This window comes from Dama dama, chromosome 25, assembly GCF_033118175.1.
Source record: "Dama dama isolate Ldn47 chromosome 25, ASM3311817v1, whole genome shotgun sequence".
Classification (NCBI taxonomy): Eukaryota; Metazoa; Chordata; class Mammalia; order Artiodactyla; family Cervidae; genus Dama; species Dama dama.
Window position 1 is genome coordinate 18,334,231 of NC_083705.1, and position 26,331 is coordinate 18,360,561.

Genomic DNA, 26,331 nt, shown 5'->3' on the forward strand with positions numbered 1-26,331 from the left:
ACATTCCTAATTCCAGAAAAGATGTAGTTTATATAACAGAGAGAAACAGGTTTGTTAAATATGCTTTTTCAAGTTATATATGTCCTTCTTCCCACTTTCCTTTAGTGGAGACTGGTACATATCCTCCCCTCTTCAATTCACCAACACCACATTAATGATTTGAATGCTGTTGCTAAGCCAGCAGATGTCCATAACCCAGCAGACTTGCTTCTAGTACGAGGAAATAATGTGGGAGAAGCTGGTTTGGGCTTAAATTCCACACTTACTCTTACAGGGAGAAAGTGAGAGCTGACCTCTGTGGTATGCCACAAGGGAGAGAAATGCACACGTTATCTGGGATTTCAATGAAACAACTTCCAGACCACTTCTCATGGCAGCCCTATGTCTCACACCATCTACATCTGCACTGGGAGCTACTGTGTGGTAGAATAAATAATTATCAAAATAATAAGCATGAACAATCTGAAAGTGTGCAATCCTAAATTCTAAAGATCTTCTATCTAAAAGTCAAAGTTTCAGTACTTAAAGTCATGGCTGTCGTTTAGTTGGTAAGTCGTGTCCGACTCTTGTGACCCCATGGACTATAGCCTGCCAGGCGCCTCTGTCCATGGGATTCTCCAGGCAAGAATACTGGGGTGGGTTGCCATTTACTTCTCCAGAGAATCTTCACAACCCAGGAACCAAACCTGGGTCTCCTGCATTGCTGGCAGATTCTTTACTGACTGAGCTATGAGGGAAGCCCTTACCTGAAAGTTAAGCTCTTGTCATATGGAATGTCCTCTGAAAGTGTCTGGTATTAACTGTATTTCCTTTGATGACACCTACTCCCTTTGTATTAGTGACAGAGAGGTATGTTCACAAAACACCATCCTTAGTACTGGACTTAGTCTTTATACATGTTACACCTATTCCATATAGGTTTAATTTATCCACTGAGAGCAAAATGTGGAGAGAAAGAAACATTAAAGATTTTCTCATGATACCTGGTTAGTGGGGTTTTTGAAGACGATGTGATGCTACCCATTTGTTCAAACTCAGAAGCAGCACAAGTTCTTTCTTCCTTATCAGACACCATTATCTCATCCTGAGGTAACTGAGATGCATTCTTTTCTTGTGTATCTGTTATTTTATCAAAAGATCCAGATCTGATACTCTGAGAAGTGGGTTCAAGTTGCTCTTTCTGAGGTTCTGAAATTGTCTGTATGTTTCCTGAGGTAGGGAAGATATCCTGTCCCTTGTAAGACTCCCCTTCAAAAAAGATAAAAATGGTAAGTACATATGTTGAAATTAATATTCAATTATACTGCAATATCTGAAGAAAACCCATGATTATTCTATCGTGAACCTACTTGGTAAGCTAAATTAAAAATTAGTCAAGTTACTTGGACTATTAGGAATTTTTTTTTAATTTTATTTATTTTATTTTTAGCTGCACTGGGTCTTTGTTGCTGCGTGCAGGCTTTCTCTAGCTGTGCCAAGCAGGGGCTACTCTCTAGTTGCAGCACACAGGTTTCTCACTGCGGTGGCCTCTCAATGCAGAGCACAAGCTCTAGGGCACTTGGGCTTAGCGGGTGTCACATGCAAGCTCTAGAGTGCCTGGATTTCAGTAGTTGTGGTGCAAGGCTTAGCTGCCCTTCAGCATGTGGGATCCTCCTAGACCAGGGATTGAACCTGTGTCCCCTGTACTGGCAGGCAGATTCCAAAGCACTGGGCCACCAGGGACGTCCCAGGCATATTATAATGGGTAAAAGCTGTGGAACAGCTTCTGTGTTCAGATATAAAATACTTATATCAATATATCAATATTTTGACTTAAAAAAGCTTTCTCCATAAATATTTCTTGAACTAGTAAAATGAAAAAGTTATCACTTTCTAATCAAAGGGTAAAACTAATGTCAGAATGGCCATCACCACAAAATCTACACACAATAAATGTTGGAGAGGGTGTAGAGAAAAGGGAAACCTCCTATACTGTTGGTAGGAATGTAAATTGGTATAGCCACTATGGAGAACAGTATGGAGGTTCCTTAAAAAACAAAATATAGCGATACCATATAATTCAGCAATCCCACTTCTGGATATATACCCAGAGAAAATTGCAATTTGAAAAAATGTGTACCCCAATGTTCACTGCAGCATTATTTACAATAGCCAGGAAATGGAAGCAATCTAAATGTCTATCAATGGAGGAACAGACAAAGATATGGTACCTATATACAATGGTATTACTCTGCCATTAAAAGGAATGAAATAATGCCATTTGCCACAAAATGGATGGACCTAGGGATGTCATATTGAGTGAAGTCAGACACAGAAAGACAAATATCACATGGTATCACTTATACGTGCAATCTACAAATGCACCTATTTACAAAACAGAAATAAGAGTCACAGATGTAGAAAATAAACTCATGCTTACCAAGGAGGAATGGGGCTGGGAGACTGGGGCTGACATATACATACTACTATACATAAAACTAGATAACCAATAAGAACCTACTGCACTGCACAGGGAACACCACTCAGCACTCTGTAATGACCTGCATGCGAATAAAATCTGAAAGTGGAGATCTGTATACGCGTAACAGACTCACTGCGCTGCACCGCAGAGTGACACAGCACTGAAATCAACTGCACCTCAACACAAATTAACTAAACACAAACAAGGGCAAGGCTAACTAAGGACCCACAGAGACTCCCTTACACACGGCTTTCCAATTCGTTCAATGTTACCTGTTGAGCTTCTACAGGAAATCCTGGAGTTATATGGTTTTTTATTAAATATAGGATGAAAGTAGCTTTTCAGGGCTATCAAAGTGCTAAACCTAAGATCTCAGACCAAAAAAAAAACCAAAAAAAACCCACCCTCTAATAATAAAGGCTTGATTCTTAGAGAAAAATGAACAAGACTCATCTTCTATCCCAAATTTAAATGATACTTATGAGGGGTACTATGCAAAATGCAATCATTTCACTCACCTGTTTCCTCCAAAACATTTGTTAATTCCTCTGAACACACCTGTTTTAAGAAAATTTAAAAAAAAATTATAGTTGTCAAAATTGATTTTATTTCCTTTCTTTAGAAAGAAAAACTTTTTTTTTTCCCCCCACTTTTTTTTTTTTTTTTTCCCCCCCACTTTTTTAGCTGCCCTGCAAGGCATGTAGAACTTTCTGGACCAAGGAATGAACCATCACCTCCCGCAGTGCAAGTGCAGTCTTAATCCCTAGACTACCAGGAAAGTCCTCCTTCTTTCTATCTAAGTAAAGAAAATCGGTTATCTCCTACAAAGCACTAGGGTCAGACATGTTTCAGAGGATTTCTATCAAATATTTCTATCAAACATTATGAAATCATTATGATAGATGTTTCTATCAAACATCTATCAAACACTGAAGCTACTATTTAAATTATTCTGTAGCATAACAGAAGAGGAAAACAAATGCCTTTTACAAATCAAACGTAATACTGATCCAACTAAGCAGTTTTACATCAGTGAAAAAATATCAAATCAAGTATTACCAGCATAATTTAGCAGCACATCAAAAGACTAAAACATCATAATCAAACAGAGTTTGGGAATCCCCTGGCAGCCCAGCCATTAGGACTTCACATTTTCACTGCGTAGGGCATGGGTTCAATCCCTGGTTGGTGGACCAACATCTCATAATCTGGCACAGCCAAAAAGTTTGTTTCAGGAATGTAAAGATGATTCAGTATTTTAAAACATTAATACAAATCAACCAATCTGAAGAGAAAAATAGCATCATCTCTCTATTTGCAGGCAAAGCATGAAATAGTATCACTCTTGGGGAAAAAAAAACAAAACATAAAATTGAATAGACAGGTATTTTGTTAACAAAATATTAACTACTGCAGTCCAAAAGCCAGCATCCCATTTCATAAACATTGGAAGTATTCCCACTGAAGTCAGGAATAAGAAAAAGATGTCCAATATCAGGACTGTTTTTCTGATTTTTTTAAAGTTATAGTTGCAAATATAATTAGAAAAAGAGAAAGAAATTCAAGGTGTAAAAAGTAGAAGAGAAGAATTAAAATTATATTTGCAGATGATATAACTGTTTACTTAGAAAACTCAAGAGAACCAACTGGAAAAATATTACACACAATGAGGGGAATTCAGTAAAGCATTCTAGATTCAAAGAACTTTTAATTTTAATGATAACAGCAACAACAACAAAAAAGGATAAAATTCTTAGATACAGCCCAGTAGGAAATAAGCCAGATTTAAATGAAGAAAAACGTAAAACACCATTAAGAGACAGACACAAAAGAAGTCTTAAAGAAATGGAAAGACACACAGTGTTTCTGGATAGGTACATTTAGCATCACATTTATGATGTCAGCTTTCTCTCTGTTAATCCATCAACGTAGTATGATCCTAACACAAGCACCAACAGGATTTCTTTTTTAAGCTCCAGATAAGCAAATGCTAACATTAATATAAACTTTAAAACATAATAAGCAACTAGGGAGATCTTGGAAAAAGAAGAAAATTGTATTGGGGGTCAGGGAGGAGAACAGACTGTTCCTTTAAGATATTAAAGCACCTAAAAGCTACAATGATTTTAAAACAGTGTGAAACTGGCCCTAGAACAAATAGGTAAATCAATGCAGAAGAAAGGAAAATTTAGGAATATACCCAAATATTTATGGAAATTTAATATCTGACAAAAGTGGAATTTAATTTTTAATTTTTTTTTTCAAAAACTACACCTTTATTTTATTTTTTGGTTTTGCGGTGCAGCAGACAGGATCTAATTTCCCCAACCAGGTACTGAACCTGTGCCTCCTGCAATGGAAGCATGGAGTTTTAACCACCAGACCACCAGGGAAGTCCCCAAAAGTGGAATTTTAAATCAGTGGAGAAAAGATGAACTCTTCAATAAATGATGCTGGGACAAACAGGTATCTGGGGAAAATTAACTTGGTTCCACTGTTCTTAAAAGCAAAATAAATTCTAAACATATCAATGATATTAATTAGAAGAATTTATATCAATTTCAAGGTAGACTTTCAGTGTATAACATAATCTCCACAGGCATACATAAAAAGACTAATTAAAAAAAAAAATTTTTTTTAAGCTTGCAGGATATCAGTTCCCCTACCAGGAATTGAACCTGGGTCCTAGCAGTGAGAGCGCCAAGTTTTAACCATTGGACCATCAGGGAACTGCCCAAAAGACAAATAAGTTTGACTACAGAAAAATAAAAATCGTCTGCATATCTAAGTGCAATGTATATACATTCTAGAATTTGAAATTATAACTTCGACTTTTTAGAAAATAAAACTCTCAAATAGGCCCAACAGACACTGTACATCCTTTTTTTAAGATATAGTCACTCCAAAGTACATCTACCATTTTTTAACATGTGTGCTATGCTCAGTCATGTCTGACTCCTTGCGACTACACAGACTATAACCTGCCAGGCCCCTCTCTGTCCATGGAATTTTCCAGGCGAGAATACTAGAATGGGTTGCCATTTCCTTCTCCAGGGGATCTTGCCGACCAGGAATAGAACCCATGTCTCTTGCGTCTCCTGCACCTGCAGGCAGGTTCTTTACCACTGAGCCACCTGGGAAGCCCGTCATTTGTTAAACAGCATTTGTTAAACTGGTGGCATAATTTTGCATATAATGATATGCTATGGTCTTTTTTCCATGCCATTAAATATACTTTTAAAATAAAATGAAACAATGTCTGCATAGAATGCTGACAAAATGTTGAAACTGGATGACAGATATATAGGGATACACTACACTAGCAATAAAAAAGGCTGAGCACCGAAGAACAGATGCCTTCGACCTGTGGTGCCGGAAAAGACTCTTGAGAATCCCTTGGACTGCAAGGAGATCAAATGAGTCAATCCCAAACAAAATTAACTCTGAACATTCATTGGAAGGACTGATGCTGAAGCTGGAGCTCCAAAACTCTGGCCACCTGACGTCAAGAGCCGACTCACTGGAAAAGACCCTGATGTTGGGAAAGACTGAAGGCAAAAGGAGAAGGGGATGACAGAGGATGAGATGGTTGGATGGCATCACTGACTCAGTGGACATGAGTTTCAGCAAACTCCAGGAGACAGTGAAGGACGGGGAAGCCTGGTGTGCTGCAGTCCATGGGGTTGCAAAGAGCAGGACACGACTGAGCAACTGGACAACAACTACCTTTTTAAATGTCTCGAGACTGTCATATTAAAAAGTTAAGCAAAAAAGTCTCCAGAAGAAAATCACAAAAAGTAGAATTAAAAGACAACAACCTGAAGGAACTTCCCTGGTAGTCCAGTGCAAGGGCTGAGGATTCAATCCCTGGTCAGGGAACTAAGATCCCACAGGGACGCTCATGTGCATGGCAGCTCCGCTTGCACACCACAGCTAGAGAAGCCCTATGCAAGCTGCAATTAGAAAAAGCCCCCTCACTGCAACGAAGACCCAGCGCAGCCAAAAAAAAAAAAAAAAGACAGCAACCTGAGAAAAATAAATTTGCAACTCATATCACAAATATTCAAAATAGACGGTTCCTCTAAACCTATAAGATAAAGATCAACAAACCAAATTGAAAAAAAGGGTAAAGAATATAGTCATGTCACAGGAAAGGAAATAAAACTGGATCTGAAGCATATGAAGTGAAGTGAAAGTCACTCAGTTGTGTCCTACTCTTTGTGACCCTATAGACTATACAGTCCATGGAATTCTCGAGGCTAGAATACTGGAGTGGGTAGCCTTTCCCTTCTCCAGGGGATCTTCTGAACAGAGGGACTGATCCGAGGTCTGCATTGCAGGCAAATTTTTTACCAGCTGGGCCACAAGGGAAGCCCTAAGTATATGAAAAGGTGTTCAACTTTACACATACTAAAAGAAATTAAAAATTATTCTGGAATACCATTTTTTAAACTATTAGATATAGAAGAATACACCACTTCTGTTGTCAGCTATAATCTAAGGACTACTGGTCTTCAACCATCCTTTTGAGAATATAGATTCTAATCTTTCCATAGTGTAGTACCTTATGATGAGTATCAGAAACAAAAACGGAGAGGGTGCTAAACAAACCTACAACACAGAGGCCAGTAACTGAGTCCGCACAGTACTGTCAGGCATCCCTGAGGTTTATGATTGAGCTCAAGAAGTCTGTGTATTTTGCAAGCAAACATTTCAAAAAGAAGAGACAGCAAAAGAAATGCCCTGGAACATGAAGAAATATGGTGTACTCAAGAAACTGAAAAATGGCCAATGCAGTTAGTAAGGCAGAGACCAGCACAAGATGAGATGAGACACAGAAAACAACCAAATGAACAAACAGGGCCTTAGAGGTTCTGGTTTTATTCCTAAGAGCAATGGGAAGCTTTAAGCATTATGATAATGGCAGTGATGATATTCCCAGGTGGCGCCAGAAGTAAAGAATCCGCCTGCCAATTCAGGAATTCAAGAGTTGCGGGTTTGATCCCTGGGATAGGAAGATACCCTTGAGAAGGAAATGGAAACCCACTACAGTATTCTTGCCTAGAAAATCTATGGACAGAGGAACCTGGCGGACTACAGCCCAAGGGGTTGCAAAGAGTCAGACATGACTGAGCGCGTGCGCGTGCACACACACACCCCCGTAATGATATCACTATTACCATTTTACACAATAGGGAACTCATTCAGTATCGTTCCTAAGATTCCACAGCTCTTAACTGGTACAGCCAAAATCCAGATCTGTATGATGCTTTCAGTCTTATCTTTAGCCAATGACAATGAACTGGGAATGGGTTTCCTGAGTAACATCCGTCAATTTTCACCTAGAACTAGTTGAAAGTAAAAGTCCAAAACCAGTTTTATCTCGATTATTTATGGTAGAAACTATTAGAACTATGTTTATATAAATATAGAATCTAAAGGAAGAACAGAAATAGGTCCATTAATATGGCCATCTTACTTGTTTGATGATGCCATCTTACCTCAGAGGTATATTTTTGACAATCATCTATGGAAGTGAGTGAAGTTTTTTTGGCAGGAGGGACATGGTCACTTTCATCAAGGCTACAATGATATCTCTTCCTAGATACAAGATCCAAATTAGCAGCAGACTTTTCTGAATCATCTCTTTCAGAATTAGATAAACACATGTCATCTTGACCAACTGAGGTTACTGGAAAACTGCTACTGCATAGAAAATACACACACAGTAAATTAATTACTTAATGATGTTAAAGGCTGAGCTACTCTCAAGAAAACTGCCAAAGAAACTTCTAAGTAACTAATATATACATGGCCACGGCCACAAAAATGTTAGTTTTCGGCTCCATTCATACTTAAAAGCTCACAACTTAAATTCCATAATACTGAATTAAATCTGAGGCATAAATGTTTTGTCAGTAAAGTTAAATTTTAGTCTAAAATATTTCTTCCTAATATGAAAGGCTTCAATTTCAGATGTTACTTGATAGACAATTAGGCATCTTAACCAATGACTATTAAAATACAACTTAAGAATTTTACAGCAAAGAAAATAAGTATCACAAATATTTTAAAGTGCACCCTCGTTGTACTATTTTTGTAAATTTCTGTGAATGTTATTTATTTCAGTATTTAAAATTTATGTAAATGTATACAATGTAGCCATATCTTTAACACATGATATTTTATGATCCACACTAATTTTTTTTAGCTTTCAAAATACTTAAAATACCAACAAAGTTTCACACAAAGTATCATACATTTAAATGGCAACTTTATCAGATATAAAATCAGTAATTTTTCTCTAACTTATCACATAATTACTAAATAAGATCCCCATGACAATTACAAATAAGGTTGGTGAATGGCTTGTTCAATCAATGCTATTCAGTTCACAAAGCACCCCTTCCTCCTAGCAGAAGCAGGTCAGATGATTCATTACCTCGTGTCTTCTCTTTCTTTTGTATTCACTGATTTGACCAATATGGGCGCCGGCAATAAAGGATTTGGCATTAACTGCATGGTGCTATCAGCATATTCTTCTACTGCATGGGTTGGGATTTCCACCAGAGTTAAAATGAAAGCTTGTTCATCCTCACCATCCTGATGTACATTAACTAGATTGACTATCAAAGTTTAAAAGTTAGAAATGAAAAGCTGAACCATGAAATGACAGAAAATCACTCATTTATTTCATTTCTAAAAAGTTTCAAGATAATTTATCCCAAAGCATAAAAAAACTAAATTACACCCCTCAAGAAATAAGTAAATAAAAAGTAATTTCATAAAGGATAAAGATGATTCTCTACTGAGAAGATTTACAATTCTTTTTTTATAAGATTTATAATTCTGAATAACAAAGCTTATATACAAAATATTTCAAGTGTCTTTTTTTTAAAAAATTTAAGATCATCATAGACCAACAAAACTGCTTTTTCTTTTTTTCTATAGTCAAATGGGGAGTAAGTAAAAAACATATTATTAAGCTCTACAATACTATTGAAGCAGATTATCATACCTGTTAGATCTTGAAGATTGTTTACATTCTCTTGCTGGACTTCTGGAATACTAGTTGGTACACACTGCCATAAAAAATTAAAAGAGTAAGGTTAACTAAATCTAAGTTTTAAAAAGAATTCCTGACAATGTGAACAGTTATTGTTTCAAAACTCAACAACTTAGCTAACCTAAGCAGAGAATTTTTCAGGTGTTTTGAAACTTTCAGATGTACCAATAAAATGTTGATTCATTTAAATAAACACACATATCTACACAAAGCAATTATGAATAAATTGTTAAGTATGTGTGGAATATGAAACGATTTTTGAAGTAACAGAAAAGGGAGACACAAAATCCTCAACCTTCTCTCTATCCCTATCCCAGCAGCCACCACACCATCAGGACATGGAAACAAACTGGTCTCTTTGCCTCCAGCATGGCTCCATCCAATCAGTTTTCCACAAAACTGTAAACACTGTTTTCTCTCAAATGCAATTCCAATTATAATTCTCCACTGCTTACGATCCTGAAACTTTCATTTTGCAACCAACAATGTCAGTTAATTGATTAAGGCAAGAATCATCAATGCAAACTAAATTACTAAATGGAAAAGGTGCTATTATAACGGAGAAATCTGGTGGGTACCCCGGTGATCAGTTAGTATCACCAATAATGGGATAAACTGACATTATGTGTCCCCTGATATGATCAGTTCAGTTCAGTCACTCAGCTGTATCTGACTCTTAGAAACCCCATGGACTGCAACACAAAAGAGTAAAACATCACCTACATAGTAACTCTTGCCAAAAGACACTTAACTTGAATCTATAATGAGGAAGCAATAAAAGAAATCCAGATTGCAAACTAGCTTGGACTCCAGCTTACTTTCAAATGGTTTGGCTTTTTTTTAAAGTATCTACCAAAATGGAGAGCAACACACAGAGAGAGTAATGTTTACAGCCAGGAATGCATGCAAATGAGGCAAAACATTAACAGATTTCTGTGTCAGATTCTTGCAACTTTTCTCTAAACTTGAAATTATTTCAAAATAAAAAGTAAAAATTAAAAAAATTGGGCAGTAGGGGAAAATTCTGTAACTCTGGATATAACCCAAACTCCTTAGCAAGCCATAAAAACTCCTTTTATGATATGTCCCCAAGCTGCCTAACTTCATCTCTAAGCACTTTTCTCATTTATATCCCACTCACAACTATATATATAGTCCCTGAGCATGTCATGCTATTTCACACTTGTTCTTCGTACATGTTCCTCTCCCTTCACCTGGCTAATTCGTACTTGTTCTTCCAGATTAAGGATTTGCTCAGGGCTGGATGCACATTAGAATAACTATGGGAACTTGAAGCAACAGTTCTCTCTGTACAAAACACTTCCTTTTTTAAAGCTTGTACACAAAGCTAACCATTGGTTATTTTATCTCTATGTTCCAGAGACTAAAAACACACTCAATAAAAATTCTACCACATACATTCTCATAAATGCAAAATTATAGGGAAAGAAGAAAAGATTAGTGGCTGTCAGAAGCTGGAGGTAGAGAAAGGAGTGACTAGAAAAGGACACTGGAAAATTTTGAAAGTGATGGAATTGTTTATGTATCAGTTATATAACGATATATGTTTATCAGAATTTGTCAAATTATACACTAAAAAGGGTGAAGTTTATTGTGTGTAAATTACAACTAGCTAGTCACTCCCTGTTATATTTTACATTCTTTTACCTTTGGCACATTTAGTGAAAGCACAGGGTCTCCATTAAAGTCCTTTCCCAGAGCCTCTTCAACAGAGCTCTCACCAAGACCCATGCCCAAACCGAGTGTGTGGGGCCCTGACTCAGAAGAAACAGCTGGAGCAACTGATGATATCGGAACTTCTTCAGATCGCCCTTCTTGCTCTTCACCTCTGAAAAACAGGTTAGTATATCTCTGAAATCAAGGAGACAGCCACAGAATAATATTTAGAGCTGGTATGTCAAGGTTCATCTCATTTAATGGTTTTCCAACTTTTAAGATATACTAAATGCAATAGAACAAATTTTTATAGCTACCGCTTATGGTCATAGTTGATGCAGAATATGAAGCAAATCCCAGAACATCTCTCCTCTTTTACCTTTCAGTTAGGTGTGTTTCTTGTGAAATACTGGTTTCTTCAATACCATGTACAGATGCCACTTTGCTCTGCTCTGCACTCTTTGTTGCTGTAACTGATCCAAGGTTTTTATCTTCTAATTCTGTTTCTTGAGAAGCATTTTTCTCAGAGTCTTAAATAAAAAACACATTTAAAACATAGACTTTACAAAATAGTAAAGTCAAAATCTCCACATCAGAAATATATTTTTTCAAAGATCACTATACAGTGGCTCTTCCAAACTTCTCTTAATCCAAAAACCAAGTTTTTACACATGGCAGAAAGGTGGTCTGGGCCAATTACACTTTTTAACATAAATGAGATAATTAATGAATCTGCACTGCACCTATTTCACTCCCGGCAGCCACAACAATTATTAGTTCAGTTCAGTCGCTCAGTTATGTCCAACTCTTTGAGACCCCACGGACTGCAGCATGCCAGGCTTCCCTGTCCTTCACCAACAACTATTATTTCTACTTTATTGTAACAGCAGTAAAATCAGAAACACACATACAAAGAGTAAGTTTAGAGAAAGGTACTCATGAGGTCTGGCTGGTTGCACCCTAGGGGAAGTGTTGGGGAGGGAGCTGATCTGTAAAGAATAATGTCACAAATGGGAAGACAATGACGTCTATATAAAGAGGTAACTGGACCCTGCACACTAAGAGATCTTCTGGGTACTGCTCAAGCCAAAGGAACGAATTTACTAACTGAATCACAGGCACTGCTGGCTCAAAGAAAATACCAGATTGTTTTCCCCAAAACAGGGGGAAAATGATGCTAGATATTCAGATCCTCTACACATGGAGAGAACTGAATACAATCTATGCAGTCTACCACTGCTTTTCCTGCTCCCACTAGTTCCCTAAGGGGTTGGGACCTTGGCAGGAAGGGCAGATGGAAAAGGAAGTGGGACTACGGTTCAACATGTAAGTCACAATATAGTGAGGCCATTGAAAAAATTGAATAAATGAAATTGAAAAAATGGAATAAGAGCACTATGCAATCATATGGAAAGACTTATATAATAATCTTTAAAAATGGAATGCACTACCATATAAAGAACTCAATAATGAAAAACAACTCAATTCTAAAATGAGCATGGATCTTGGGAGACATTTCTCTAAAGAAGATATGCAAATAAGCGCATAAAAAGATACTCAACATCATTAGTCAAAAGGGAAATAAAATGCAAATCAAAACCGCCAAGATAGGACTTCACACCCACTAAGACAGCTATACTCAAAGAGACAAATACTAACAAAGGTCTGGGTGGATGCAGAGAAACTGATACCCTCACCGAATGTTGGCAGAAATATATTATTTATAAAATCTAAAAGGTGAATATACTAACCATTGAACTGTACATTTGGGGGTGGGGGTGGGGCTATGCACAGCTTGTGGGATTTTAATTCCCCAACCAGGGACTGAACCCATGCCCCTGCAGTGGAAGCATGCAGTCCTAACCACTGGACCGCCAGGGGACTCCCAAATTGTACACTTTAAATGGTGAATTCTATGGTATGTGAGTTATCTCAACAAAACTGCCACTTTCAAGAAATGCTGGACAGTAGGTATAATATGCATGTATTTTTGTTCTTGTTGAAAGGAATATACATGTGTGTACATATATGTGTGTGTGTATATATATACATACACCTTATTTAGATGCTCATGTAGATAAAGCATTCCTAGAAGTCTATAATAAAAACTGATACTGGAAATGGGATTAGGGGACTGGGAACCAAGAAAGGAAGGACTTTTTAAAATTTTTCCCTTTTGGGTCCTGTCTTGTTTTCTGCCACGTGCATGTATGCCTAAGAAATGTACACTTGAGTATTCAACAGACACAGAGAAATATATATATATATATATATAAAGAGAAAGTCTGATCAAGTAAATATAGTGAAAGCGTAACAATTATTGAAACTAGTTGGTGGATTTATGGGTATTTTATAGCTCATTCTACTTTCTGTATGTTTTAACTTTTTAATAGTTAAGTTAAAATAATTGCAACAACTGAATATCCCATTTGAAATGACAATACAACTTCTTGTGACAAAGTAATTTTGTAACTTTTAAGGGAACAATAAAGTTTACCTCTTTGAATTTCCACTTCTTCTCCTTTAGTTACAAACAGACTAGGAACTTTCTGATGAGCACCAAATCTCTTGGTCCCTAAAATCTTCTTAAGATTTGGCTTGGGCTTGGCAAATCTACTTCTCCTTCTCAAATTATTGGTCACTTCAAAAGTTGTAGTCCTAGAAACAGGTGAGAAGAGAAATTGATCAACTGTGGAAAAATTCTCTCACATTGATTCCCTCTATCCAGCACTGGTAGAGTTAAATGCCATCTTCTCAGGAGCTACATCATTTAGGGTGTTCATTTCTTAATGATAAAATTATTACATGGTAGAAATATCTAAAAGCTTTGAGAAAGGAAGAGAATCTGGACCAGGTCTGTAAAACAGGGACTATATTTACATAGGACTGTTTCTTTAAAGCTTAAAACATGCATTGTGGTTCATTTTAATATGTAAACCATTAAACTAAAATCAAAATCAGCTAATCCTTACTTTTAAAGGGTGAAAAATTAGCACTGCCCACTTTATATTTAGTTAACTATTACTCAAAGTTATTAGCCAAACTGATGGTTGGTTTACATATATTTATTAATTAAACACTGTAATTTATTTTGTAAAACTCAAAAAACAGTAATAGTTTAATAAAGCAAAATAAACCTGGATGATGTAGTGCTTTCCTTTACTTCTTCTGTCAAACCAATTTCTTCTTTAGTATTCTGTTTATCCACATCCAATACAGTCTTGTTTTCTTCTACTGATGGAGATGTACTGCGGACAGGTGAAGAAGGCTCCTGGCATTCGTGAACACTTTTGAGATTTGCATTATCTGGGCTGAAAGGAATATGGCTTTGAGCGACTGAAGGAGCATCTGGAAGTATGCATATTCCTATTGCAGAAAAACCAGAAAATTAAAATTGGTGCAATACAAATAGACGTCCAAATAAATCCTTCAACATGCAGCAACTGCCAAGTTCTATTTTATTTTCTTATATATATATATATTTTTTGCAGGGGAATGCAGCCGCCACCACACTGCCCAGCATGTTGGATCTTAGTTCCCTAACCAGGGGCTGAATCCGTGTCCCCTGCAATGGAAGCACAGAGTTTTACTCACTGGACCACCAGGGAAGTCCCTAATATTTTCTTTTTTTTGAGTGAACAATGTGTTAAAGATTTATTAAATTCATTAAGGAGAGGACTGAAGGAATGATAAAATGGGTAAAACACATTTGAGAAACTAAATGTCTGTATTATTTTTAAAGTATGCTCTTTCTGGCTCCAAGTTTAAATTTATGACCTCATATCTCATGCAAGCAATTTGACATGTTCTAAGTTTAAAAACTCTTATAGACTGAAACTGTTATTATAAATAAAAATAAATCTTTTTGTTGCTTTCAGTAACTATATAACCTCAGATGAATTTCAAGACAGGATTATCTTCATTTATGATTTTTTAAAACCAGTTTTTTACGTGCTAGACATTTGTGACATATTGCAATGCAATACTTTCCCACTGAAAAAGGGGTCCTACAGAGAACGCAAATCAAGAGACTTCCCTGATAACTATAGAGCCATGGGCCTAGAAGGCTGACACTTCAATGGCAGGTCGCTCATCAGCAGTTAAAATAATTAACAGCAGCATTATTAACATAATTATCCATTTAATATACTTAAAAGTAGAGTGGGCTTCCCAGGGGGCACAGGGGAAAAGAATCTACCTGTCAGTGCAAGAGACACAGTTAGATCCCTGGGAAGTAGGAAATGGCTACCCACTCCCGTATTCTTCCCTGGAAACTTCCATGGACAGAGGAGCCTGGAGGGCTACAGTCCACAGGGTCGCAAAGAGTTGGACATGACTGAGCACGCGCACGCGCACACACACACACTCACTCAAAGTAGAAGGTCCTTTGATAGTAAAGACCATAGACTAAAATAAAATACTAAAAGTCTTGGTTGACACGTATTTAAACTAACATAATAGTCTAAATAATCTCAATGACTGCTACTATTCCTTCACACTGTATTTGACTGTCATGTAATTGAGAAGTCTATCTAGAGCAGCAGCTCCTTTGCCAAAGAAACATGTATAAAGTGATCAGTGACCAATGAACTTAGCTGACAAATGATACTTATGATGATAAAGGTAGAGGATTCAGTAGAGTAACTACCCCATGCATACACATTATCCTTAGTAAGCCCAGTGTACTATGTGGAAATAGAGGCCACTACATTTGGAGGGCCAAGTAAGCAGGATGGATCAATACACGTGTGCGTGCGCTTGTGTGTGCTTAGTCGCTCAGTCGTGTCTGACTCTTTGCGACTCCATGGACTGTAGCCTGCCAGGCTCCTCTGTCCATGGGGATTCTCTAGGCAAGAATACTGGAACGGGCTGCTATGCCCTCCTCCAAGGGAGCTTCCCAACCCAGGGATCATATTCATACATATTACCTTTTCTGGAAAAACAACAAAGTGACACTAACTTCAAATATAAAAAGGCAGATAGTCACTTAATATTCAAATATGAATATAATCTCTTGGACATTGTATTTTAAAGGTTTCTTCTTTTGTTAGGACTCCTCTTTTATTCTTACCATCACTCTGTTCTGGGCTAATCTCTGACTGCAACACCAGATCTCCCATAGTCAGTAGGGCTATGGCAGCTTCAGTGCTCCCATCGTTGGTATTTTCTGAAAAACCAAACCAACATTAATAGAAGAATGAATCTGGAAAATTAAGTTTGTTTGCTTAGAAAAGAATTTCAATGTAGGTGTTTATCCTCTATTAACAAGTTTCCATACCACTAACCCCTTACAAGGGTAGTGTTCCATTCAGTTTATATACTACAAACAAAGAAAGTGTCAACTGTTGACTTTAACCCACTGAAAGTGCCTCCTTCCCATTAAATAACTCAATACCTTCAAAGGAAATATTCACATCTGTGCATTAACAGAGAAAATACATACTTCTTTATTAAACAGTTAATCACTCTCTAAAGCAGCATTCCAAGAATCCAAGTTTCTCCTAGAGATAATACATTCACCTGCTAAATCTTCTCCTTCAACTTTTCAGCAAACTGACTCATTTACTATCACCACTGCTAAATCACTGTGCTTGTTGGGGTTAACCAAGAATTTTTAGCAGTTTCCTTATTAACAGTTACCTGTTTCAGCTTGGGAATGTTCACCTACAGTCATTTCCTAAAACAGCAAAAGAAAAGTATTAATAATATCTTCTGTATTTTCCCAAATACATGTTCTGTATATCAAAAAGCACTATATTTTACAGGTCTTTCAAATGCCTTTGATTACAATGGAGTAGAAATTTATAATTATTTATAACATTTCATAAACAACAGAAATGCAGTTTAACAATCAAATATTTTCAACTCTTGCTCCTTCTTTTACCTTTTCCTTATATGTAAATTTTAACTGTGGTCATATGTAACGAGCACCTGCCTTCTTATTCACTTTCATAATCCTTCAACTTTAGTCATATCTGTTACTAGTTTTGACCCAATGGACACCAAGGTCTGAAGAATATCATGAATTCTTTATACTACAAGTTGGCTTCAAACTTATATAAATTTTAGCAAATTAAGAATGTATAGGGGTTTCTCTGATGGCTTAGTGGTAAAGAATCAATCTGCCAATGCAGGAGACTTGGATTCCAATCCCTGATCCAGGAAGATCCCACAGGCCGTGAACAACTAAGCCCATGCCCCACAACTATTGAGCCTGTGCTCCAGCCTGGGAGCCACAACTATTGAGCCCACATTCTGCAACCACTGAAGCCCGTGCGCCCTACAGCCCCTTCTCTGCCACAAGAGAAGCCACCAAAATAAGAAATCCATACACCACAACGAGAGAGCAGCCCCTGCTCTCTGCGGACTAGAGAAAAACCAGTGCAGCAATGAAGACCTAGCACAGCCCAAAAATTAAGTAATTATTTAAGTAAATAAATAATGTATTTAAAATTCTGATTTTTTTTTTTTTTTTAAAGAGAAGTTGTTACAGGATCTATGCCCAGCATGACAGCATGAGGAGCTCTGCTGGCCCTCTCCCCAGTGAAACTGGCAAAATTTATTAAAGAGCCACCAGTTAAAGCCTCTGGACCTTAAGAGCATAAGATGCATATATGTTTGAAAAATTGTTGAAACTTCAGTAACAAAGGTGAAAGTCCGTGGTATTTGAACTAAGACTGTTCTCCCCCTCCTTTCAGCTGAGTGAGGCAGAAACTCTCCCTCAGGCTGCTGCAGCCAAGAAAACTGGGCCCCTTTTCCCTGCAGGCCACAGCTGGAGGGCTTTCAGTTCCTGAGATCACAAAAATGTGGTATCAGATTATCAGAGATAATAGCTTAGTATTTGTTATGAATACGGACAAACAAAATCCTCCATAAAATACAAGCAAATTGAATTGAACAACATATAAAAATTATATGCCAAGACTAAAAAGAATTTATCCTGGGGATGCAGTTTTTTGGTTTAACATCCAAAATTCAAACCAATGTGTTACATCATATCAATACAATAAGGCAACAATTACATGATCATCTCTAGAGGTGCAGTAAAAGCATATGACAAATTCCAACAGTCTTTCATGATAAAACACTCAACACAAAGTAGGAATGGAACTTTTCAATTTGGAAAAGGGCACCTATGAAAAATCCACAGCTAACATCAAACTTAATGGCGAAAGACTGGATGCTTTTCCCTTCCTATATTCAACACTGTACTGGAATTCTAGACATGGTAATTAAAGCAAGAAAAGAAGTAAGACATCCAGACTGGAATGTGTGATAAACTGAATTATATCCCCCAGAAAGACACGTTGAAGTCTTAACCCCCAGTACTGTGAATGTGACCTCTTTTTGAAAAAGGGTCTTCCTACATATAATCAAGTGAAGATGACGTTATAGTGGATTAGGGCTAACCCTAATCCAGTAAGACTGCTGTCCTTATAAGAAAAGCAGACACACATACAGGGAGAAGAACATCATGGGCAAAGGAGGCAGGGCTGGATTGTGTTGCCACAAGCCAAGGAATGACAAGGACTGCTAGCAACTACCGGAAGGACCATCAGCAGGGGCACCTTGATTTGGGAATTCTAGCCTCTAGAACTATGACAGAATAAATGTCTGTTGTTTTAAGCCACTCAGATCATGGTACTTTGTTACAGTAGCCCTACAAAAGTAATACAGAAAGGCAGAAATAAAACTACTTCTATTCGTATATGCCATAGTCTTGTATGTAGAAAATCCTAAGGGCTCCACTAAAAAACTGTTAGAATAAATGAGTACAGCAAAGTTGCAGGATATAAGATCAATATACAAAAATCAAATGCAATAAACAAGCCAAATTTGAAATTAAAGAAAATAATTCCATTCACGATAGCATGAAAAATAAAAATATACTTGCAAATGAAGGAAGTGCAAAGTTCATACTCTGAAAACTACAAAACACCATCGAAAGAAATGAAAGAACAGGTAAGTAAATGGGACTATATTCCATGTCCATTGACTGAAAGACTCAACACTGTTACAAGGGCAATACCTGCTCCTCCAATTTATCTACAATTCAATGCAATCCCGATCAGAATCTCAACTGACATGTTTATAGAAACTGATAAGTTGATTTCAAAATTTATATAAAAAATAAATAAATAAAATTCATATGGAATTGCAGCAGACCCACAACAGCCAAAATAATCCTAAAAACAGAAAAAGAGTGTAAGTCATCCTATTTTAAATTCCCAAACTTACTACAGAGCAACAAAAAACAACAGCGCCTCTCCAGTATTAAGGCAAACAAATAAGCCCATGGAACAGAACCGAGAGTCCACGTATCTGCAGCCAACTAATTTTTGACAAAAATAAAAAACTTCAATGGGGAAAGAACAGTTTTTTCAAAGAAATGATGCAACTATTAGACAGTCATAGGCAAAAGAATGAACTGGGACTCTAATCTCACACCATATAAAAATTAACTCAAAATGAGGAAAACTCCCTGGCAAGCCAGTGGTTAGTATTTGGTGCTTCCCCTGCTGGGCACCCGCGTTCAAGCTCTGGTCAGGGAACTAAGATCCCACATGGCCAAAAAAAAAAAAACAAAACAAAACTCAAAATGGATTAAAGACTTAAATGTAGAACAGGAGTAAATCTTTAAGACCTTAGCTTTGGGAAAGGATTCTTAGATATGACAGTAAAAGCATGAGCAACAACAACAAAAACAAATAAATGGAACTCCAAGTACTCTAAAAAATTGTCAAGAAACAAAAATAATAAAAAATAAAAAACTGTCAAGAAAATAAAAAGCAACCCACAAAATGAGATAAAACATTTGAGAATCATATATACAATTAGGAACTTGTATCAAGAATATAAAAAAAATTCTTAAAAAAAAAAAAAAATTCTTACAACTCAATAAAAAAAGACAAATGGACCAAAAAAAAATTTTAATAGGCTAAGACTCCAAACAGACATTTCTCCAAAGATATAAAAATAGCCAATAAAAGCACATGAAAAGATGCTCAACATCATTAATCATTTGAGAACACAAATTAAAACCATAATGAGGTATCATTTCACACCTACTCTTGATGAAAGTGAAAGAGGAGAGTGAAAAAGTTGGCTTAAAGCTCAACATTCAGAAAACTAAGATCATGGCATCTGGTCCCATCACTTCATGGCAAATAGATAGGGAAACAGTGGAAGCAGTGTCAGACTTTATTTTTGGGGGGCTCCAAAATAACTGCAGATGGTGATTGCAGCTGTGAAATTAAAAGATGCTTACTCCTTGGAAGGAAAGTTATGACCAACCTAGACAGCATATTAAAAAGCAGAGACATTACTTTGCCAACAAAGGTCCGTCTAGTCAAGGCTATGGTTTTTCCAGTGGTCATTTATGGATGTGAGAGCTGGACTGTGAAGAAAGCTGAGTGTCGAAGAATTGATGCTTTTGAACTGTGGTGTTGGAGAAGACTCTTGAGAGTCCCTTGGACTGCAAGGAGATCCAACCAGTCCATCCTAGAGATCAGTCCTGGGTGTTCATTGGAAGGACTGATGCTGAAGCTGAAACTCCAGTACTTTGGCCACCTCATGCGAAGAGCTGACTCATTGGAAAAGACCCTGATGCTGGGAGGGGTTGGGGGCAGGAGGAGAAGGGGACAACAGAGGATGAGATGGCTAGATGGCATCATCGACTTGATGTACATGAGTCTGAGTAAACTCCGGAGTTGGTGATGGACAGGAAGGCCTGGCGTGCTGCGATTCACGGGGTCGCAAAGAGTCAGACACGACTGAGCGACTGAACTGAACTGAACTGAGGATGGTTACATCCAAAAAATAAAATAAAAAAGTCAGGATGTGAAGAAACTGGAATTTTCATACACCACTGGTAGGAATATAAAATGATGCAGTAACTTTGGAAAACAGTCTGCTAGTTCCTCAAATGATTAAACAAAGTTACCATATGACACAGCAATTATACTTCCATGAATGTACCCAAGAGAAATGAAAACATATGTCCATACAGAAACTTGTATGTGAATGGTCATAGCAGCATTATTTATAATGGCCAAAAGATGGAAACAATCTATATCTCCATGAACAGATGAATGAATAAAGACCATACTATATGTTTACGTCCAGAATGAGAAATCTATAGAGACAAAAAATAGGTCACTGGTCGCCCAGGTCTGGGGAAAGTTGGAAGGAAACAAGGAGCAACTGTCAATGAGCATAAGACTTCTTTTTGAGGAGACAAAAAAAACTCACTGTGCCAATATCTAAAAACCAATGAAATGTGTACTTTAAATGGATGAACTGTATGGTGCGTGAACTGTATCTTAATAAAGCTGTTTTTTAAAAAAGTTATAAGACTTCATTTATAAAAACAAGTTAAATACCAAGCAAATAAATGAGCAAGAGTGCGCCAAGCAAAAGGCAACTAAGTATGTTTTAGATAATTGAAATTCAGTTTATATTTAATGCATCAGAATTTTAACATAAGTCTAAGAAGATATTAAGAGCTATTCCCATACACAAAAATCTATACTTTTCAAGTCAAATATAAAATCTATAAATTATTCACTAGTTTGTACCATTTACACTTTCAGCTCCTAGAAATAATAATGCCAATCATACTAGTTAAGAACTAACTGTAAACCTACAGCTTTCAAAACAAACTTTGAGTCTTTTGAAAGTAAACAAAGAATCAGAGGTAAAACATAATAAAACAGATGCTTACAACTGATAACGCATTCAAATTTTCTTCTTGTCTCATTTCTTGAGGAATCACATCTATGTTTGATGAAAGCTGATGTTCAACAACAGTTATGCATCCTACATCTGTGACATTCGTGGGGATTACAAGCTGCCAACATGAAAAGTTTCATTATTTCATTTTGGCATACCATCACAGGAAAACAAAACGAATCATAAAATAAAATATTAAACTGAAGAGATAATTCACATTCATATACAATTTAAAAACCTAAAATATAGTAATTCTTATTGATTGACATCATCTTGGCAAAAATGAAACATTTAAGGTTTTTTAAGAGTCTGTGATTCTTACGAACAGAAAGCAAAACCTCCAGAGCTAGTCTTCTTAGTACCTAGTATTTTACTTTCCATTATCCCCAACTTGTCCCTACTTTCCCACCATTTCTCTCATCAGTCTGTCAACATTTATGAAATGCTTCCTAAAAACAAGAGGGCTACAGGTACAAGAATACATAGCTCAATAAGACAAGCTGGTCCCTGCCTGCAAGTGAAATTAATTTGGCTTAGTATTGTTATACTCACTACCTTGAGCTGGGCCAGAGCTGCAGGGGCTGACCAAACACAGGAGGTCACACAAGTCTATTTCTACTAATTTAGGCCCCAAACAAATTATACTAGTAATCCTCAGATTCTAATATCACTAAGAGAAGAGATAATGATCCACCAAAAGCAAAAAACAAGTAAGATAAAGTTCCAAGGATTCCAAACTCAAACTACCTCTTCCATAGTTTCCTCAATCTGAACAGGAACAGGTTCGGGAGATCTGAGACCAATAGGTACAAACACTGGAGCTTTGTTTACTTCTTCGGGAGCAAGATGATAGCTTTCTTCTTCATAGTCAGACTCAAAGTCTTCACCGTCATCTTCGTCTTCTTCCTGGGAAGCGCGAAGAGTCACCAGCACAGACCTGGGAGCTCTGGGTTCCTTCTTGGAGGTCTTACTCCGACTTCGTTTTGAGCCACGCCCTTTGGGGATGCTCGGTTTAACCTTTCGACGTACTCGCCTTCTACTATGATCTATCTCACGCTCAGAGGCAGAAGAGAGAGCTCTTCTTCGATCCAGAACAATTCTAGAGTTATCTGGTTCTTTTAACAATTGTGGGGAGCTGGATGTTTAATCAAAATAGCAACATAGTCATTATGTGCACAAGGATGATTATAATGAAATCTCAACTTTTAAAGTGAAATCTCAATTCAAGCCATTAATATAAAATGCTCACCACCCATTCTGTCAACACATGCTGTGAAGAGAATGAGAGGAATTTACAGTTACTAGTTTCTCACTCAAGAGTTAAATCTTAGTTATCTAGCTACAAATTTTTCACAATAAGTTTTTAATTGTGAGCCATTTTTCCCCTTGTTGTTTAAGTGATAATGAAATACAAGACTGGAAATCATTAGAAGAAAAAAGGATAAAGAACACTGGGCCAATAAATACAAAATAAGAGATCAAAAAGTCATATTGTTTATCTTACTAAGTAAACAGATTAAGTTAAAAGAAAAGAAGGAAATCCATCACAGCAATATTTTTTTAGAACTTAGGCTCCCTTCCACTTTCCTTGAAAACTGTGGGAAAAGGGTACCCTTCACTTGTGTTTGTGACTCCATTCAAATTAGCATCCTAGTTATTTAGGCAATACACACTACTCTTTAGTCAGGTTTCTACTCATGTCTAATATACTCAATACCCAGAAATTTTAAATGTAGGAAAGAAAAATCTTTCAGAGATTATTTTTAAAAAGTAAATTTGAGTAAATAAAAATCAAAAGTGGGAAAGAAACAGACCTGTCAATAAAAAACAACCCATATTTCTGTTAACAAATCATCTTTCTACTCATCAATAAATTAGAGTAGGGCATCCATAAGGAATATTATTTGTATTTACTATTCTGAAAGTACTTGTTAAACAAAACTTTACCTTGGTTTACTGATACACTGCTTTTCAACAACTGCACACACAGAATTATCCCCTCCAGTCTTCTCTCCAACACTTCCAGATGGTTCAACTTCTGATGGAGCATCTTCTTTTGCCAATCCAGTCTCCTTGGAACCGACAGAATCTTTTCTTGCTGAAACCTCCGGAGATGTCAGAAACTCAGGTTTTCCCTTAAATTTAAGAATAAACAGCTGATATTATCATGGAAACAATCTGTATGGTAATTTGGTTTGGTAGTTTGGCTTAAAGCGCTACGCTTGCACACATATACACAACTGACTGGTTTCTAAACTATCAAAATATTAGGAGAGTCTATCAGCTTTCATGAAAATAGTTATAATACAAAAAGCAAAATTATTTTTTAAATGTTCTCTTTCATGATATTGATAAACAGAGCCCACTAATAAAAAAAAATTTTTTCAAACTTACTTTTTGAAGAAGCTGGCTGTCAGAATCTTCACGCTGCGACAAACTATCTTCTGGCTTTGCCTTTCTCTGATCTGCTCTGTCTTCTTCTATGTCTGATGCTTCTTTCTTACTTTGTGCTCTTCCCAAATTTGGCTTAGCCCTTTGGAACTGCCTTCTTACCATTTGTGGTGGACTAGGAACATACGTTTCATGTCCATGTCTAGAATGAAATACAAATCATGTTGAAGAACCGAATTCAGAATTCCTGTTGATGCAACTGCAGTTAAACAATTCTGGGTACAAACCAATTCTATGTTCAAAGGACTATATATAAACAGGCTATAAAACTAAACATATAAAACGAAATCTCATGTGCTGATATAAAAGAACATTAAAAGCTTTTATAACTTCCACTTAGCTTGAAGAATAGTTTCACATTAATATATTGATATTCAATCTTTCTTAACTTTCATTCATTGATTCTGGAGTGTGGTTTCATGCTACTTTAAGTAATTTTCAGAGAAATAACTAGATACAAAACAAAAATGCCAGTAGTTGAAGATGGACTTCATAATGACACTTTAAATAAATCCCTCAACTGGGCTCTGAAGCATGCACAAATATACACTGGTCCCAACAACCTTGATTCTTCTAGTTCAAAAGCAGATTTGAAAGCTAGAGTCTGTTCTCCCACCACATGCCTGTCAGCTCATAGAAAAGGGTTTCCTGACAGCCAATGTCATAAAGATCAAAATAAACCCATATGTATCTGCCAAGTCAGAGAAAGACAAGGTTTTAACATTCAATACAGCAGCCATAGCTCCCAAGGCAACACAAACAGCTATCCTAAAGTTTCCTGGGAAATATTTAATAACTGGCAACAATGTGAATTAAGAAGTTTAAAACTAATATAATCTGGATAAAGAAAAACTGGACACGTAAGTATCAATCATGAGTTCTCTGAAAGAGCTGCATTAAAGACTAATCTTTTACTTATTTCTAATAAATTACCTAGACGACAAAGTAGTTACATTTCTAAATGTTCCAATCCCGCTAAGTTCATCCAGCAGTGAAACACCAAGGAAGTTCATAAGACGTAACAAGGTTATGATGCTAGCTAAAACATTCAAGTGTAGGCTAATGTATTTGGGAAAACGTGTTATATTAAAGCATAAGTAACTTACAATCAAATGTGATTCTACAAAGGTACTTAAGAATTATTAAATACATATATAAGCTCAATCTGCTACTAGAGTTAAAAGAGGTAAGAAACTGCTTGACATAAGAATATGCTAACTTTAAAACTAGACTGAATATATACTCTGAAGAAAGTATCAGTGATGGTAAAGCTAAAAGCTGGAAAGGAGGGTGGGGAACTTTCCTGGAGGTTCAGTGGATAGGAACTCACTTGCCAATGCATGGGACTTGGGTTCAATCCCTGGTCCGGGAAGATTCCACATGCTGAAGAGCAACTAAGCCCATGCACCACAGCTATTGAGGCCTGCAAGTCTAAAGCCTCTGCTCTGCTGCAAGAGAAGTCACCACAATGAGAAGCCCAAGCACCGCAATGAAGAGTGACCCCCACTCGTCACAACCAGAGAAAGCCTTCTCGGCAACAACAAAGACCCATGGCAGCCAAAACTAAATAAATAAACTAAAAGGGGCAGGTGGGTAAGGGGTTTCCATATACAAGTTTTAAAGTTTGATCTCGCTTATTAAAAAATATGAAGGCTGAGTGTAAAAAGGAATCTGCTAGTCTAAAAGTCGTAAATTCTAAAAATGTTAAGTTTAAAAACTAACTTGCCAATGTTACTTTGAGCAAGCCATTTAAATCCAGGGAAGCCCCATTATAAATTACAGTCAGTCATAAATGAGGTATTAGGAAAGGCTGAACTCAAAGGTCACTAGTCTTTAAAGGCTCATTTAGAGCAAAAATCAAAATCCTGACAGTGGTCCCACATAACCTGTGCTTCTCCCACTGAGTCTTTACCTTTCATATAACTGCTCCTCCCTTCCCCTGTTT

At 36.8% G+C, this 26,331-nt stretch overlaps 1 protein-coding gene across 2 annotated transcripts in view; it reads right to left on the reverse strand.

Annotated features, from left to right (window-relative positions):
* The window catches only part of BDP1 (B double prime 1, subunit of RNA polymerase III transcription initiation factor IIIB), an 80,513-nt gene that overhangs the window by 10,633 nt on the left and 43,549 nt on the right, over positions 1-26,331 (reverse strand). The window contains exons 23-37 of one of the 2 annotated variants that reach the window (XM_061129592.1): positions 24,330-24,528; positions 23,883-24,070; positions 22,683-23,070; positions 21,928-22,053; positions 16,845-16,881; positions 16,276-16,371; positions 14,342-14,570; positions 13,702-13,862; positions 11,584-11,734; positions 11,196-11,376; positions 9,480-9,543; positions 8,904-9,087; positions 7,963-8,164; positions 2,980-3,019; positions 984-1,248 (exon numbers count right to left, since the gene is read on the reverse strand). In XM_061129592.1, the coding sequence (XP_060985575.1) occupies positions 984-1,248; positions 2,980-3,019; positions 7,963-8,164; positions 8,904-9,087; positions 9,480-9,543; positions 11,196-11,376; positions 11,584-11,734; positions 13,702-13,862; positions 14,342-14,570; positions 16,276-16,371; positions 16,845-16,881; positions 21,928-22,053; positions 22,683-23,070; positions 23,883-24,070; positions 24,330-24,528 (2,511 nt within the window). Of the gene's footprint in view, positions 1-983; positions 1,249-2,979; positions 3,020-7,962; positions 8,168-8,903; positions 9,088-9,479; positions 9,544-11,195; positions 11,377-11,583; positions 11,735-13,701; positions 13,863-14,341; positions 14,571-16,275; positions 16,372-16,844; positions 16,882-21,927; positions 22,054-22,682; positions 23,071-23,882; positions 24,071-24,329; positions 24,529-26,331 lie in introns of both variants that reach the window. The other variant, XM_061129591.1, reaches the window with a different exon arrangement.